The sequence below is a fragment of the Rhinopithecus roxellana genome, chromosome 18 (genome assembly GCF_007565055.1).
Source record: "Rhinopithecus roxellana isolate Shanxi Qingling chromosome 18, ASM756505v1, whole genome shotgun sequence".
Lineage (NCBI taxonomy): Eukaryota > Metazoa > Chordata > Mammalia > Primates > Cercopithecidae > Rhinopithecus > Rhinopithecus roxellana.
This window is the reverse complement of record NC_044566.1, coordinates 13,541,293-13,559,814: the sequence shown is the minus strand read 5'-3', so window position 1 is coordinate 13,559,814 and position 18,522 is coordinate 13,541,293. Positions and strand designations below refer to the sequence as shown.

Here is an 18,522-nt window from a genome sequence, read left to right as displayed (position 1 = left end):
TGCGCCGCTCGCGCGCCCCTTCCCAAAATCCACTCCGGGATTTTGCGGCGGCGGCGGCGGGGCGGACTTTGTGGGCAAGGCACGCAGGGAAATTGAGTCCTGAGACGCGGACTGGTGACTAGGCGATGGGAGGAGGAACGCCCCTGAGACAAGTGTGGAGCACAGTTCTGACTGTAAATGGTGCCTGACGTTTGGGGGTCTACATGACCTCTCACGATACCCCCTGGGTTCTTGTTCCAAAGCTGCCTAATTGATCTCACACACTTGAGGTAGCCGATAATAGGGCGTAAAGAGATGATTGGAATTTCAGGGTAGAATACTATGAGGCCAGTGTAAACAGGTGTTGTCCAGACTCCAAGGTCTCGCTATTGGAAGTGTTGGTCCACTGACTCTGAGCATTGACATCACCTAAGAAAGAGCTTGTTAGAAATGTAGAATCTTGCACCCACCCCAGACCTCCAGAATCAAAATCTGCATTTTAAACAAGATCTCCAGGGGGATTCCTATGCACATAGAGTGAGGAAATGCACTGTGCTAAGGATATTTGACCAGAAAAAAAATGTTAACTACAGATTAAGTGGAAAGAGAAGGTGAGAAAAGAGTACAATACGATTTAAATCGCTTTAGGTGTATGTTACAGAAGCATGCACCAAAATATTAAGAGAATTATTTGCAGCTGGTGGTGGTACCGACGAGCTTTTTCTTTAGCGTAAAGTTGCCTGATTTAGTAAATAAAAATGCAAAACAATTATTCGTTATGTATCTGAAATTCCAATTTAATTCGACTCCCCAATTTTATCTGGAAATCCTACTTTAGTGTTTTCCAATTTCTTCCAAATTAACTACAATGAACATGCATTGCTTTTGAACTTAGGTGAAAAACAGAAAACTAGAAAATGTAAACTAAGATGAGGCTGTGTAATTCGTAACCATGATTACCATTTCTTCTTTAAAGCGGAAGTCTGCAAGTCGTAACTCATTATTTACCCTCTAAGGTAACTTAAGGAATAAATTATTAGCAGCCATAACATGACGTGGTGCTGTGGAATGAATCAGACCTGGTTTGAAGGCAGAGCTCATCTGCTTCTGGGCCAAATAACCTTAAGCAGGATAGTTAATCTCTCCTTGTCTAAATTTACTTCTCTTTTTAATGGGAAAAAAGGAACCTGCCTTACTGGTTGTAGTGAGGTTCATGCAACAGGAACGCGCTTTGTGATTCCTAAAGCACTATGTCAGTCTTTACAGTTTATGAGCAATAGCAAAATCCTAGGATCGTGGCATCTTGGAGGACCGCTCTCCAAAGGCGAGAGTAAACGAGACTTTCCTGGAACCCCGACTGTTTCATAAGGCCCCGGGACTCTTCCTATGTCTCTCAGCGGGGTTCTTCGAAGATATACATCAGCCGGAGGAGTTTCCGGTTATCTCTGCGCCCCCACCGCTCTCCCAAAATCCACGGGGGTTGAATTCTGTAAACCCCCGGGCTCTAGGACCACACTGGATGATCCGCCGCTTGGCAGCTGCCCGGCTCAAGCGGGCTGTAAATTCCATCGTCGCAGCGTCATTGGCTTGAGAGCTGCCTGAAGGACAGCACCAACAGCCAATGGAAGGCCGCTATTTCCAGGCGTCCACGTCATAAGAGCCAATCAGACCCTCCTTTGGGCTTAACTCTTTAAAGGTGGGTTCGCGCCCCCTGAGAAAGTAGTTGGTAGTAAATGTGCCACGTCTTCTAAGAAGGGGGGAGTCCTAAACTTGCCTGAAGCCGTTGTCCCTAAGCCTTGAACTACGTTCTTAAATCTATGAAGTTGAGGGCCCCTTCCCTGCTTTTGTAGGGACTTCTTTCCTGCTTCAGCAACATGAGACTTTTCTTGTGCAACGCAGTCTTGATGCTGTTCGTCACTTCTTTGATTGGGGCTCTGATCCCTGAACCAGAAGTGAAAATTGAAGTTCTCCAGAAGCCATTCATCTGCCATCGCAAGACCAAAGGAGGGGATTTGATGTTGGTCCACTATGAAGGCTACTTAGAAAAGGACGGCTCCTTATTTCACTCCACGTAAGTAATTATGCCCCGCAGGTAAAATAATAATTAAGAATTCACTCACTTATGCCAGCTCTCCAGCAGGAAAGGTGGCTTGTACCTGGTTTTACCTCTTTTACAAAACCGAAATACCTTATTTCCTTCTTTGGGAAAGGAAATTGTTTAAAGCCAGTTTTATGTAGCGAGCGAGGCCTTTGAAGGTCTTATTGGAAACGTGGTCTGGAAAAGGCTGTTAGTTTTTTTATTGTAAAAATTAGAACTAGAATCTTTGAAATATTGCAGAAATATATCTGGGTGTATAATTGGGCAATAAGTAGAAAAAGCCCAAAAGAATGCTTATATCTCAAACTCCATTTCTTAGAGAAAATGACTTGATTCCATTTTTAATGTGATGTAGGTGATGTTCACCTAAAACCTCACAGCGACTTCAAAAGCAAACTACACAATCACTTATTTGCCTGTTGAAGGATATACAAATGCCGTTTCACTGACCTACTTAACTTTTGTTCTGACGGACACGATATTTTGGTCAAGGCACAGGGACCATGATTTCAGTCATTTGCTTCTTTGTAGAGAGTCACACTTCATTCATGAGGTGGGTGTGGTTTTGGAAGTTTAGATGAAGGATTTTCAGGTGGTTACACTATCATTTCTGTTCTATAAATGAAGAAATTGGAACATGGAAATGGTTTACAGCCTAATGATTTTCAATTAGGCATCAGTTCCATTCATTCCATTATGAAAGTATTTAGTGAGCATTTCCTTGATGTTAAGCCATGTTTTGGGTGCTAGGGAGATTCAGAAATTTTGGCTTATCATCATCTTCATCTATTCATTAATCTGTCCATCTATCAAACACTTATTGAATGGTCACAAGTCTGGTCCTGGAGACGCAAAGATGGCTAGAAGCAGGTTCTTGTCCTCTAACAGTACACCATCTACAGGCGAGAGGAAGACAAGTAAATAATGCAAGTGATACAGGGTACAGAATATTCAAAGTGCTAGCAAAGCGTAACTGCACCTGGAAGTAGTTATGCTCCATGGGGTGGGGAAAGGGAAAGACTTCCCAGAGACCATAATTGAAGTGAGCCTTGGAAGATGAGTAGAGGTTTCCAGGGGGAAAGTAGGGAAGGAAGGATGTTGTACGTAGAGGGAATAACATGAATTAAAACAGTGAATCTTCATAGCCCATCCTCGACCTAGTTTTCTAATAAACTGCCTTTACTGGGCATTCAGACCTGGTCTCTCTTGAGGGTTGGGGAAATGAATAGGGTTCTTCTCTGAACTGTTAGCCCTGGGAAAAAGTTCCAGAAAGATGGCTTGCCTTAGAATTCTCAACAGCCCTTTATTCTTGTCAACTAGGTGAATGCCACAGCGGACATTATATTATGTGATTTGCATTTTGAATACTCAGTTACATTGTTATTTTTAGTCTGATCTCTTTTAGACTCAGCCTGACTTCTTTCAGATCTCTGAACCAAAAACCTTGGCTGACTTTGGTGGTAGCCATGGAATATTATTTAGTAGTTTGCTACTAAGTTCTAATACCTGATGAGGGGACTGTTATCATGCAGCCTCCATGTAAACGGTCAGAGGCTGCTAACTGTAAACATCATGAAGAAATACCATCAAATGGGCTGGGCGCGGTGGCTCACGCCTATAATCCCAGCACTTTGGGAGGCTGAGGTGGGCGGGTCGTGAGGTCAGGAGTTCAAGACCATCCTGGCCGACATGGTGAAACCCCTTCTCTACTACAAATACAAAAATTAGCTGGATGTGGTGGCACACACAGGTAATCCCAGCTACTCAGGAGGCTGAGGCAGGAGAATCACTTGAACCCGGGAGGCAGAGGCTGCAGTGAGCCGAGATTGCAGCACTGCACTCCAGCCTGAGCAACAGAGCGAGACTCTGCTCTGAAGAAAAAGAAATACCATCAAATGATCAGTTTGTAAGCACATTTGCCATCTCTAGAACCATAGCCTATGGGGTAAATTGCTTAGCCCTAACAAGAACTGTGCTAAAATTGTAGTCAGTAATGAGTAGTAGAATGTTTCCTCTTCTTTTTTCATTTCTAGCCTTCCCAAATTTTCTACAGTTGGCATTTTGTTACTTTGATCATTGGGCAAAATTACAGGAAAAAATGGCATTACCTAGATTTAGCAATCATGAAGCCCAGTACAGTGACTTCTTTTTCTTACCTACAAGATATCCTTGAATAGAATATTTTCCTTATTGCACTGAAAGGGAGCTAAGTAGGGATCAGGCATTACTCAGCCCTTAAGCCCCCCTGTATTTAGTTCAGCAGGTTGGTTTTCCTAGGCTAGACTCTCTTCAGCTTATGATCCAGGACATCCTATTTCCCTCCTCCCCAGTTAATGTGGTTTGACTGTGTCCCCACCCAATTCTCATCTTAAATTGTAGCTCTCGTAATCCCCACATGTTGTGGGAGGGACCTGGTGGGAAGTAACTGAATCATGAGGGCAGGTTTTTCCCATTCTGTCCTCCTTGTGATAGTAAGTAAGTCTCACGAGATCTGATGGTTTTATAAAAGGCAGTTCCCCTGCACACTCATTCTTGCCTGCTACCATATAAGACATGCCTTTGCTCCTTCTTTGCCTTCCACCATGATTGTGAGACCTCCCCAGCCATGTGGAACTGCAAGTCCATTAAACCTCCTTTTCTTTATAAGTTACCCAGTCTCGAATATTTCTTCATAGCAGTAGGAAAATGGACTAATACACCAGTCCTTGAGGGGCTACTCTTCCAGACTTTCCTATATAGCCCCACTATAGACCCCTGAGGAGGAAACTGGGCTAGGGTCTGAGTGGGGATTTAGGGATGAAAAGCAGCCTTTTCTACTCGTCAGAGCCATCAGCAGGCCGTAGCTAAGGAAAGTTTGTAGGCAGTGTGTAAGACACTGTGCTTCTCACTCTCCATATTTGTGTGCATATGGACCCACATATGTTGGCAGTAAATTCTCCTTAGCCTTTCAATCTCCTTCCCAAACTCAGCCATTTTTCCATTATTTTCTCCCTGTTCTACAACCTAGTGGCCTTCCTGGGACAACATAACTTTGTGATTAAGACCTTGAACTTCGGAGTTAGGTTTAAAGACTGGAACACTTAACCTGTGTTTCCTCATCTGTACAATGGGGTAGTAATGGTACTTACATTATAAGCTTATTGTAAGGGTTCAGAGGCAAAACATAAAATAAAATTTAGAATAATTCCTGGTATACGACAAATGTTCAAATGGTTGTTAATTGTTTTTATTTCCTCTGTCTTTCTTAAGCCCAGTCAAGTATGTGAAATTTGCATCAAGAAAGATGGGCAGTGAATTGAATTCCTATAAACTTGACTTGGAGGTGTGTGTATGTGTGCAAATACAGAATAGCTGTATCTATTAATTTTTAAATAAACTTAACCACTTACTGGTGAGAAAATGCACTAAAGAAATTTTTTTAGAATTAGTAAGGAGTTCTAATGTGTTTTCTTTCTATCATAGTCACAAACATAATAATGGTCAACCCATTTGGTTTACCCTGGGCATCCTGGAGGCTCTCAAAGGTTGGGACCAGGGCTTGAAAGGAATGTGTGTAGGAGAGAAGAGAAAGCTCATCATTCCTCCTGCTCTGGGCTATGGAAAAGAAGGAAAAGGTAATAGTATTTCTGTATTTCTTACTATAGCACTAGAATTGTTCTCTGGATTAGGAGACATAAGTTAGAGTCACTACAACTTTTTTTTTTTCCCCCTAGAAGTTAATAGGAGGCATGTATTCCTTTAGCAACTGTATTAGGTCTTGATTATCAATTGAAATGGCCAGTTTAAGTTTAATGTCTAAATGGGCAACTATACTAACAATAAAAAAAGAACATTGAGGTCTATTAATACTGTTCACCAATATGGTGGGTTGTTTTAATTGTGATAAAATATACATAAAATTTTTCATTTGAACCATTTTTAAGTACACAGTTCAGTGGCATTAAATATATTCACATTATCGTGGAACCATCACCATTATCCATCTTCAGAACGTTCTCATCTTCCCAAACTGAAACTCACCAATTTACTTTAACAATGCAGAAAGAAAGATCCCTTAATGTAAGTGTTTGGATGAGTTGAACCTGTGAAATACAGATTATTAAAGTATTGAATACATTTTAGATGTGGGTTGTATATGGGTTGTACTTCACAAATATTAAGTCTCCCACAGCAAACCGGGAGTTCTTTTAATTGCCATTTTAAAATTTATTTATAAAGCTTTTAATAATGTATTTTTTAAAAAATCATAGAGCGACATGAAATGAATTTAATTCACCCTGTGTCACAAAGCAGAAGCAAGCTGGCTAACTGGTCCGGACAGCTTTTGCGCTAGTTTTTCAGGGCAGACACATATACTGGTATTCAAGTGAGAAACCCTGCAACTTTCCAAAGAGCTGCTTTGTGACATATATCAAGAGGCCTGGGCCAGGCATGGTGGCTCACGCCTGTAATCCCAACACTTTGGGAGGCCAAGGAGGATGGATCACTTGAGGTCAGGAGTTCAAGACCAACCTGGCCAACATGGTGAAACCCTGTCTCTAGTAAAAATACAAAATTAGCTGAACATGGTGGCGTGCGCCTATAATCTCAGTTACTTAGGAGGCTGAGGCAGGAGAACTGCTTTGAACATAGGAGGCAGAGGTTGCAATGAGCCAAGAACATGCCACTGTACTCCAGCCGAGGGACAGAGTGAGACTCTGTCTCAAAAAAAAAAAAAAAAAAAGTCTGAAGATGTCTATATGCATTTATTCTATAATTTCTTCAAACCTAAGGGAATAATTAGGTATCAGGAAAAAATCTGTGAACAGGGATATCTATCATTGCATTGTTTCTAAGCAAAAAATTGGAACTGTCCTAAGTGGTATACTGATAAGAATTTAGCTAAATAAAATACAGCCCGGTTATTTAAAATGCCATTTCCAAAGAGTTTAAAAATTATATCTGAAATGTGTGAGATATAGTGTTATATATAAAAGTAGAAAATAAAGCTATAGTATATATAATATGATAGTAAATATAGGAAAAAGTACATATACATAGAAAGTTAATCACAAGGAAATAAGAATGTTAAGAATGGACTGTGATACTGGGAATCATATTTATTTCTGGTTTTATCATCCAAGTACATGCTCTACAATGAGCATGTATTACTTACGTAATGAAGAAAAAAAGTTTAAGTAGTCATCAGAACCAGACAGACAACCACTCTGATACAGTATAAATACAGACTTCATAGCATCCTGAAGTCTAAAGGTTAACCACTGACAAAGTGAGGAGTCAGGATTCCCAGCCCATTTCCTGAGAAGGAAAATAGATGCCATATGGGAAGCATTATGTATTCCAAAATATACAAATCTATACAAATCTTGTTCATAGGATAAGATTTACTAACCAATTTCAATTCTTCTTTTAGTTATAATCCTCTTTAGAGAAGAAAACCAAGTATGTAGAAAATTTTTTCTGATACTGAGAATTTTTTCATTTTATCTTTATTGTCTCACCTTTAGTATTTATATACAGTAGTCCCCCTTTACCTGTGGTTTCACTTTCTACAGTTTTAGTTACCTGTAGTCAACTGCAGTCTGAAAATATTAAGGTATTTTGAGAATGAGAGACATCACATTCACATAACTTTTCTTGTGATATGTTGTTGTAATTGTTCTATTTTATTATTTTTAATCTGTTACTGTGACTATTTTATAAATTAAACTTTATCACAGATATGCATGTATAGGAAAAAGCATTGTATATATAGGGTTTGGTACTATCCACGGTTTCAGGCATCCAATGCAGTTCTTGGGACATACCCATGGGGGGACTACTGTACGTTGTATTCGTCCATTACTCTTTCTCATACTATATTTAACTCAAGTTTACTTCACAATAAGTAGAGATCTAAATCTGAGTCATTTCCTTCAAACTGAATGCCATGAAACTAATTTTTCTAATCTGTATTTAACACTAATTTTGTAGTCTTTTAGTACATGCTTGCATGCCTCTTTTGGAAAGATACCAGTTTTATCAACAACCTAGCACGTGTCACATCTCTGTCTAGATCTGAAATGGTAAGCTTCAGGACACTTTATAAGTCTTCTCTTTGGAATTTATGAATGCCCTTTCGTGGAAATATGTGGGATGGGGGAGGATGACTAAGAAATATTTAACATGTTTACTCAGACCTGTATGTTAAATATAGTTATAAGGAAACAAGTTAGAGGAAAACAATTGTCCATACTCCACAGATGGGTGTTCGTTTGTTTTAGGTTCCTGGGATTTTAACAAAGCTCTTTCCACTTTTAAAGATTTTGTCTCCCTTCTCAGAAATTCATTTTAATTTCTCCCATCCCATGAAATGTCTTCAACATATATATAATGTTCTATGTCAGAGGTAGTGTTTCCTAACTTTCTGAAATTGTTAAACCTTCCTGCATTATTTTTAAAGCCTGTGAGAAAATTATACCTCAGTAACATGTATTGAGAGTTTACTATTTGTCAAGCTTAATGCTAAGTATTTTGCATGGATTTTTCTCCCTTTATCCTCCCAACAGATTCTTGAGGTAAGAAATTTATTATCTGCATTTTATAGATGAAGAAATTGAGGCTTAGAGATGGGCAAATGTAAACTTCAGTCTCAGACAGTGTGACACCAGAGCTCGCTCAATTATATAGGTAGAAATGCCTTCCAGTGGTAGAAATGGCAATACTGTATGTATTTCTAGGTCAGGACTTTCCGACCAAAAAGTTAGTTTATTACTTATAATATACTTAACTCTGAATTATCTAAAACCCTTTAAGTCCTTCTTGACATACAATATATATTAATTATATTAGAAATTTAATACCCAAGCCATTAGGTACATCTCTGTGTATATATATATGCATTGTGTGTGTGTGTGTGTATTTACATTTTAATTGTTAAGCCAAAGATAGAATGCTTTTGCTCTGCTAGTTTATATTATTTCTTCTTTTACTGTATTCTATTTGAGTAAAATATAATATACATAATTTTCATCATATATGACAATCTTAGGAAGGCTCTTTAATTCAGTTAAAAAAAAATACTTTGTCCATTACCATAAATTTTCTATTATTAAAACTTTTGGCTTTTTAAAACTTTCTGCCTTCTCTCCTCATGTCAGGTAAAATTCCCCCAGAAAGTACACTGATATTTAATATTGATCTCCTGGAGATTCGAAATGGACCAAGATCCCATGAATCATTCCAAGAAATGGATCTTAATGATGACTGGAAACTCTCTAAAGATGAGGTGACCTTCCCTTCTTCCTACTCCTCTTTCTGCTTTTCTTTGGTTGTTTGGGGTTTTGTTTTGTTTCTGTAACTCACTTTTTAAATATGTGTATATTTAAAATTTACTTTTATTTAGATAACATTTATTTATAAGTTTTCTTAAAATACTGATGCTTTGAAAGTGGACTTTTTCATAATAAATCATTGTTTTGGAGAGAAATATATTAAGACTTAAAAAGCACCGTTCAATCTTTTGCTTTTTTTCTTCCCAGTACTTAGGGTTCACTGTATCTTATCCTTACCCTTGGGTCTTTGAAAAAACCATTTTGCCAAGACCGTTTCCATCTGGAGTTACTGTATAAGAAGCTAGCTGTCCTGAGAAATATCTCATGTGGACAGTTTCTGTTAAAACTGTAGACTGGCTGTTAAATACATCTTGTAGTGTTTTCCTAGCAATTAACAGCAAGCAACTTACATGCTCAGTTTTGTTCAGGTTGCCCCAGATAAAGGAGACCCCAGCCTGGGTTTTACACAGCAGGGCTCCAGCCCCCTCAAAGTCTGAGCCTTTGGGTAAAGAGAAAGGAAGAAGAGGCTTCTCCTTATAATTCGGCCATTGTTACACATACCTGTCTTAGTCTGGCTGCTGTGGGGAAAGAAGTGGAGGGAGATATTTATCCCTGTTTTTTATCTACTCATACTCCATTCTGTCCTGACTGGTCAGGTATCAAGTCCCTTTCTATGCTTTGATCAAATTCATTCTAATGGCCAGGAAATGATTAAGTCTTGAATAAGCCAAATTGTTATGAACCAGGGGTTCATCATCCACAGCCACTAAATTTATAACACCTCATAGTGTTACCAGTCATATGCCTTTTTCTTCCATCCAAGATAAATTTTAATTCCCTTTCATTAAATAATTTTGAATATATAACAAGTCAGATGGTTCAAAACAAAAAGATATTTATTTATTTCCTGAGATGGAGTCTTACTCTGTTGCCCAGGCTGGAGTGCAGTGGCAAAATCTCAGCTCACTGCAACCTCCGCCTCCCGGGTTCAAGCAATTCTCCTGCCTCAGCCTCCCAAGTAGCTGCACCACCACACCCAGCTAATTTTTGTATTTTTAGTAGAGATGGGGTTTCACTGTGTTGGCTAGGCTGGTCTTAAACTCCTGACCTCATGATCTGCCCACCTGGGCCTTCCAAAGTGCTGGGATTACAGATGTGAACCACCATGCCCAGCAGAAAGATATTTATTCAAAAGTCTTGGCTGGGCGAGGTGGCTCACACTTGTAATTCTAGCACTTTGGAAGGCTGAGGCAGGAAGATGCCTTGAGGCCAAGACTTCAAGACCAACCTGGCCAACATAGGAAGACTTTGTTTCTGTTATTTACATTTTTTTTTTTTAGACAGTCTCACTGTGTTACCAGGCTGGATTGCAGTGGTGCGATCTCGGCTCACTGCAACCTCCACCTCCCAGGTTCAAGTTATTCTTCTGCCTCAGCCTCCCAGGTAGCTGGGACTACAGGTGCACGCCACCACACCCAGCTAATTGTCATATTTTTAGTAGAGATGGGGTTTCACCATGTTGGCCAGGATGGTTTCGAGCTCCTGACCTTGTGATCTGCCTGCCTCAGCCTCCCAAAGTGCTGGGATTACAGGCGTGAGCTACCGCACCCGGCCTATTATTTACATATTTTTAAAAGTCTTTCTCCTACCCACATCCTCTTCTATTCTATTATTCCCACATCCAGTTTTATTAATTACTTTTTTCTTTCTGTTTTTTTTTTTTTTGTAAAGATGAAGTCTTGCTATGTACAGGCATGTACCACTGCATCCGGCTCAGTTTTATTAGTTTCTAATATATCCTTCCAGTGTTTCTTTCTGCAAATCCAAATATACTCCTATTTCCCCCTTTCTTACACAAAAGGTAGCAAACTATACATACTGTTTTGTCATTTTGCTTTATTCACACAATATATCCTAGAAATACATTCTACATTAATCCATAGAATTTCACATCTCTCCCCCACCCCTTTTTTAAAAAACTGCATTAAATCACTTTAACTTAAAAATAAATATATACTATATGTGTACTTCTTGGAAGCTGGGGGAGACAGGATTTGAAATTGCTGGTCTAAACAGAAGGAAGAGAGGTGATATGATTAAAACTGAAAATATAGGCTGATTTCCGTTGTGGTGAATCTTGTGGGAAATTGAAAACAATATTTATATTTTTAAATATCTGAATGAAATGAAAATGAATGCCGGGCATGGTGGCTCACACCTGTAATTCCAGCACTTTGGGAGGCCGAGGCAAGCAGATCTTCTGAGGTCAGGAGTTTGAGACCAGCCTGGCCAACATGGTGAAACCCTATCTCTACTAAAAATACAAAAATTAGCCAGGCATGGTGGCAGGTGCCTGTAATCTCAGCTACTGGGGAGGCTGAGGCAGGTGAATCGCTTGAACCTGGGAGCTGGAGGGTGCAGTGGGCCGAGATCATGCCACTGTACTCCAGCCTGCGTGATAGAGCGAGACTCCACTTCAAAAAAGAAAAAAAATGAAAATGGAAAATTGTAGTCTAGGCACCTATCAGGCCTGACTTTCTGAGATTGGAAGGTTGTGATTAGACTTAATCAGTGTGGCATAATCATAACCAAACCCAGAAGACCCACTACTTGCAGACATTTATTCAAGTCAAAGATGCCACTATTTAGTTTTAAGAGAAGTGTCCATGGGGTGCAGTGGCTCATGCTTTTATATATATATATGTTTTTAGTTTTTTATTTTTTTGACAGAATCTCACTCTGCTGCCCAGGCTGGAGTGCAGCAGTGCAATCTCGATTCACTGCAACCTCCACCTCCCGGGTTCAAGCGATTCAACTGCCTCAGCCTTCTGAGTAGCTGGGATTACAGACGCATGCAACCACACCTGGCTAACCTTTTTTGTGTGTTTTTAGTGAAGATGGGGTTTCATTATGTTGGCCAGGCTGATCTCCAACTCCTGACCTCAAGTGATCTTCCCACTTGGGCCTCCCAAAGTGCTGGGATAACAGGCGTGAGCCACCACACCTGGCCCTGCCTTTGAGCAATATTTTGTGTCTCCACTGTAGCAGTTTAGCAACAGTTTTTTTAAGGGAAAAAGTTTCTTATAACTTTTTAACTATCGTTAGAACTATGTCATAAAATGGCTGTTTAGAAGTTATTATATTTAGTTAACTATTATATTATAATAAGTTATTATATTTAGTTCAGTTAACTAAATATAATAACAGTCCATGTCTGTGATATTGACTGGCTTCATGTGGGTATCTTATGAATCCAAGTTATTAATGGGATCTGTTATTTTGTAGGTTAAAGCATATTTAAAGAAGGAGTTTGAAAAACATGGTGCGGTGGTGAATGAAAGTCATCATGATGCTTTGGTGGAGGATATTTTTGATAAAGAAGATGAAGACAAAGATGGGTTTATATCTGCCAGAGAATTTACATATAAACACGATGAGTTATAGAGATACATCTACCCATTTAATATAGCACTCATCTTTCAAGAGAGGGCAGTCATCTTTAAAGAACATTTTATTTTTAAACAACGTTCTTTCTTGCTTTGCTTTTTATTTTTATATATTTTTTCTGACCCCTATTTAAAGAACCCCTTAGGGTTTCTATGTACCTATTTCTTTCTGGTAAGTTATCGGGAAGAAAAAGCTAATTTGTCTTTGAATAGAAGACTTCTGGACAATTTTTCACTTTCACAGATATGAAGTTTGTTTTACTTTCTTACTTGTAAATTTAAAATGTTGCAACTGGGAACATAGCACAACATGAGACCAGGTTATAACACAAATTAGCACCCTATATTTCTGCTTCCCTCTATTTTCTCCAAGTTAGAGGACAACATTTGAAAAGCCTTTTGCAATAGCCCAAGGCTTGCTATTTTCATGTTATAATGAAATAGTTTATCTGTAACTGGTTCTGAGTCTCTGCTTGAGGACCAGAGGAAAATGGTTGTTGGACTTGACTTGTTAACGGCAACTGCTTTACTAAGGAGATGTGCAATGCTGAAGTTAGAAACAAGGTTAATAGCCAGGCGCAATGGCTCACGCCTGTAATCCCAGCATTTTGGGAGGCTGAGGCAGCCGGATCACCTAAGGTCAGGAGTTTGAGACCAGCCTGACCAACATGGAGAAACCCCGTCTCTACTAAAAATACAAAATTAGCTGGGCATGGTGATGCGTGCCTGTAATGCCAGCTACTCAGGAAGGCTGAGGCAGCAGAATGACGTGAACCTGGAGGTGGAGGTTGCGGTGAGACGAGATCATGCCATTGCACTCCAGCCTGGACACTCTGTCTCAAAAAAAAAGAAAACATGGTTAATAACATATAAGTATGTATGCATTGAGACATGCTACCTAGGACTTAAGCTGATGAAGCTTGGCTCCTAGTGATTGGTGGCCTATTATGATAAATAGGACAAATTATTTATGTGTTAGTTTCTTTGTAATAAAATGTATCAATATGTTATAGATGAGGTAGAAAGTTATATTTATATTCAATGTTTACTTCTTAAGGCTAGTGGAATATCCTTCCTGGTTCTTTAATGGGTAGTCTATAGTATATTATACTACAATAACATTGTATCGTAAGATAAAGTAGTAAACCAGTCTACATTTTCCCATTTCTGTCTTATCAAAAACTGAAGTGGGCTGGGCGTGGTGGCTCATGCCTGTAATCCCAGCACTTTGGGAGGCCAAGGAGGGTGGATCTCTTGAGGTCAGGAGTTTGAGACCAGCCTGGCCAACGTGGTGAAACCCCGTCTCTACTAAAAATACAAAAATTAGCCAGGCGTGGTGGTGCACACCTGTAGTCCCAGGTACTCGGGAGGCTGAGACAAGAGATTTGCTTGAACCCGGGAGGTGGAGGTTGCAGTGAGCCAAGATTGTGCCACTGTACTCCAGCCCGGGTGACAGAACAAGACTCCATCTCAAAAAAAAAAAAAAAAAAAAATGAAGCGGACCTACAGCAGCTACTATTGAATAAATACCTATCCTGGACTTTAAAAAATTTTTAAAAATTATAATTTTGTTTTAAATTGACTTTTATCTTTAATTCTTTTTTTAAAGTTATCAAATCTTCATTTTCTAAGAATAGCTCTTTATAGTGTACAAAATGATATTAAGTGCATTATTATCTTTGATTTTCATGGCTCTGAGTCATAAAACAAGCTGGTGGATCTCACTGTACCTAATTTATAGATGAGGAAATTGTCATTCAAAAAGATGGATTGGTATGCCCAGGGTGAGCACTAACCTGTAGAACCAGTATTCAGTCCCCAAGTTCAGTGTCTTCTACTGCCCTCTACTAATGAAAAAGTGAAATTTTTCCTTGCGCCTAATTCTCTCTTTAGTTTGCTGTTCCGTTGTTTATCTTTGAGTCTTCATTCTCTGAAATGGCTTTCTGCCTGTTTCTGGTACATTAGAATTCTCACTATATCTAAATGGCTCCAGATTCATAGCATAATCTTGCAGTTAGCTCTGAATTGCCTCAAAAACTCTGAACAATGCGAGGTTCCAGATGTGTTTTACTTCTTTCATTCCTATTTACCCCCATTTATTGTTTAAAAAGAATTATGAACAATTATTACATCATATGTAGACCACTTTCACTGATTATATATTGACATTTTCCTCAGTAAAACATAAAGTTCTTAACAAGACTATACTGTAATACCTTTCTCCAACAAAATCAGCTGTATGTTAAAAACTATTAAGTCATTGCTAATGTTTTAAGCCATAATACAGAGAGCCTTATACTCTATGACAGGAGGAGGGAAAGCAGTTTGTCCTACGGTGCTACTCTGCATAAACATTACTGATGCTATCTATAGTAGGGCAAGAAAAGTAAAAAGAGTTTTGATTATTCAGGCAGCATTTTTAAAAACCTGTGAATTTGTATCAGTTCTCATCTAAACATTTGGACACAAGTATAAAATGAAAACATATGCACAAGTTATGATTTTTAAGTTATCTGCTTTTTTTTGTTTCACCGTACGTTTGCACCCTTCTGTTAGTGGGAATGATCAGACACGAACTGTGACTTCACATGCATAGTCATACCTCGCTTAACAATGGAGATGCACTCTGAGAAATGTCTAATTAGGTTATTTCATCGTTGTGGGAACATCATAGAGTGTACTTACACAAACCTAGATAGTGTAGCCTGCTACACATGTAGGATATGTATATAGCCAATTCTCCTAGGCTACAGCATGTTGCTGTTCTGAATCTTGTAGGCAATTGTAACACAACGGCAAGTGTCTGCTCATCTAAACATATCTAAACATAGAAAAGATACTATAACAATATGGTATAAAAGATTTTGTAAAAAATCTGGTCAGGTGCAGTGGTTCATGCCTGTAATCCTAGCACTTTGGGAGGCTGAGGCAGGTGGATTGCTTGATCCCAGAAGCTCAAAACCAGCCTGGGCAACGTGGCGAAACACCGTCTCTACTAAAAGTACAAAAACTGAGGTTGGAGGATCACCTGAGCCTGGGAAGGTCAAAGCTGCAGTGAGCCATGATCATATCACTGCGCTCCAGCCTGGGTGACAGAGTGACACCCCAACTCAAAAAAAAAAATCTATATATATATATTTACATATATACACATATATAAATACATAAATATATATACATATATATATGGTATACCTGTATAGGGCACTTACTAACGGAGCTGACTGGAAATTGCTCTGGATGAATCAGTGGTGAGTGAATGTAAAGGCCTAGGACATTACACTACTGTAACTTTATAAACACTGTACACTTAGGCAACATTAAATTTATAAAAAATGTTTTTCTTCTGATTGGTCATGGTGCCTCATGCCTATAATCCCAGCATTATGGGAGGCCAAGGTGGGTGGATCACTTGAGGTCATGAGTTTGGGACCAGCCAGGCCAGCATGGCTAAACCCCATCTCTACTAAAAATACAATAATTAGCCAGGTGTGGTGGTACATGCATGTAGTCCCAGCTAATTGAGAGACTGAGGCAGGAGAAATGCTTGAATCCAGGAGGTGGAGGTTGCAGTGAACCAAGATCAAAACAGTGCACTCTAGCCTGGGCAACAGAGGAGCAAGACTCTCAAAAAAAAATTTTTTTTCTACAATTTTTATAGAAATAATAAAAAACTAAGCTTATTGTAAATTTTCTAGTTTAGAAACTTTAAAAACAATTTTTGGACTCTTCTAGCAATAACGTAGCTTAAAACACATTGTACAGCTGTACAAAAATATTTTCTTTATATCCTTATAAGCTTTTATATATTTAAATTTTGAATTTTTAAACTTTTTGGTCAAAAACCAAGACAAACACACTAGCCTAGGTCTATGCAGGGTCAGGATCAAGACATCCCTAGCAGGTGACAGGAATTTTTCAACTCCATTATAATCTGTGGGGCCATCATCATATATATATGGTATGTTGACCAAAACGTGTTGTGCCATGACTGTATAATTTGCGTCAATACTGCTCAATGTGCCATATTTAAATTTACATGACTATATTGTGATATTCTTTTCAAAATAAAGTTTATTTGGGAAATAACTGATTTTGTGAAAAATTATTCAACACCAATTTCCTCAGCAGTTGTATTGATTTTCTTACCTGTTATTGTAAATTTTATACCAAAAGTGAGGAAGATGGACAAGTAGTGGAAGGAGATGCGTACAGTGACACTTTGATCATGCCTCTGATTATCTGCTCTGTATAGGTATATTTGTAAGAAAAGCTGTGGTTTGATTTAAGTTGCTTTGAAATATGCATTAAGTCTTGACCTTTAGCATGATAGTTAATAGTTAATTCTTAGCACTGAAGAAAGTGTTTTTGGTTTCTTGAAGGGGAGGAGGGAGGGTGATGGTTATTATCACTGTTGTTTTGGTTTAGGGTTTTATCGTGTGTAGCAGGTGGACACAATGATTTATGCCTACTGCGTAAATCAGCGCTATAAAATACCCTCTGTGATTAAACGAAATGCAGGGTTGCCATGAAAATAACAAGAAACAGTGATTTTTGATTCAGATGAAGAATCTAGCCATTTGGATATTTCCTTGTGGAAATGAATTTGCAGTTTTTATTTTATTAATGATGTGCGGGATATTGCTTATATTTCTTTTTTTTTTTTTTCTTTTGTTGTTGTTGTTGAGACAGAGTTTCACTCTTGTTGCCCAGGCTGGAGTCCAGTGGTGCGATCTCGGCTGACCACAACCTCCGCCTCCCAGGTTCAAGAGATTCTCCTGCCTCAGCCTCCAGAGTAGCTGGGATTACAGGCATGCACCACCATGCCCAGCTAATTTTTTCTTTTTTTTTTTAATTACAGACAGGGTTTCTCCATGTTGGTCAGGCTGGTCTTGAACTCCCGACCTCAGGTAATCCACCTGCCTCAGCCTCCCAAAGTGCTGGGATTACAGGTGTAAGCCACCGTGCCCGGCCTATTGCTTATATTTCTGATGCTATGTGGAGGTCAGCATGCTCTCCCCGCTGAACTGTGTATATATAGGTGATTTCTCAGTGTTGTTTGGAAATTGCAAAAGAAGAAAAAGGAATTTGGTGGCATGTTATGGGAAAATATATTGTTACCTTTTTATTAAAAAGGTAAATTATAGGCTGAGTGTGGTGGCTGATGCCTGTACTCCCAGCACTTTGGGACGCTGAAGTGGGGGGATCACTTGAGGTCAGGTGTTCGAGACCAACCTGGTCAACATGGTGAAACCCCATCTCTACTAAAAATGCAAAAATTAGCCAGGCATGATGGTACACGCATGTAATCCCAGCTACTAGGGAGGCTGAGGCAGGAGAATCATTTGAACCCGGGGGGGTGGAGGTTGCAGTGAGCCAAAATTGTGCTACTTCATTCCAGCATGGGTGACAGAGCAAGACTCCATCCCCAAAAAACAAAAGAAAAAAAAAAAAAAAGAGCACTATCAGATGCAGGGAAACAAAAAACTAAAAAAGTCAATTAGTGTTATAATAATAACCCTAGGAAAATAAAAAAGAACTTCTTTTCCAGAGATGCAGAGCACTTGGACGTAAGAATTTTTGTTTTTTGTTTTTTGCCCATTTTACCTTAAATTGAAATCTAAGATGTCAAAATGATTATAAACTTATATGCTCATTTAAAAGCATTTCTATGCATTACTATTAT

The 18,522-nt window shown here is 39.0% G+C and overlaps 1 protein-coding gene across 2 annotated transcripts; it reads left to right on the top strand.

The window, feature by feature from the left end:
- The first annotated feature begins 1,560 nt into the window (after nucleotides 1–1,560).
- On the top strand, nucleotides 1,561–16,925 carry FKBP14 (FKBP prolyl isomerase 14). 2 transcript variants are annotated; one of them, XR_004054675.1, is made up of 5 exons: nucleotides 1,660–2,050; nucleotides 5,540–5,691; nucleotides 8,051–8,142; nucleotides 9,217–9,344; nucleotides 12,676–16,925. XR_004054675.1 is itself a non-coding variant. In XM_010376657.2 (4 exons), exons 1-4 carry the CDS (start codon nucleotides 1,854–1,856, stop codon nucleotides 12,832–12,834), a joined length of 636 nt encoding a protein of 211 aa, XP_010374959.1. In that variant the 5' UTR covers nucleotides 1,561–1,853; the 3' UTR covers nucleotides 12,835–16,925. The 2 variants fall into 2 exon arrangements, 1 of the variants encoding a protein (XP_010374959.1); XM_010376657.2 differs by lacking the exon at nucleotides 8,051–8,142 and having other exon boundaries at nucleotides 1,561–2,050.
- Nucleotides 16,926–18,522: the final 1,597 nt, after the last annotated feature.

Excerpts from the sequence above, each read along its gene's own strand:
- FKBP14 (XM_010376657.2), top strand. The coding sequence starts at position 1,854 with ATGAGACTTTTCTTGTGCAACGCAGTCTTGATGCTGTTCGTCACTTCT. Across the intron at positions 5,692-9,216 it reads CTATGGAAAAGAAGGAAAAG|GTAAAATTCCCCCAGAAAGT; the intron begins GTAATAGTATTT and ends TCCTCATGTCAG. Across the intron at positions 9,345-12,675 it reads GGAAACTCTCTAAAGATGAG|GTTAAAGCATATTTAAAGAA; the intron begins GTGACCTTCCCT and ends GTTATTTTGTAG.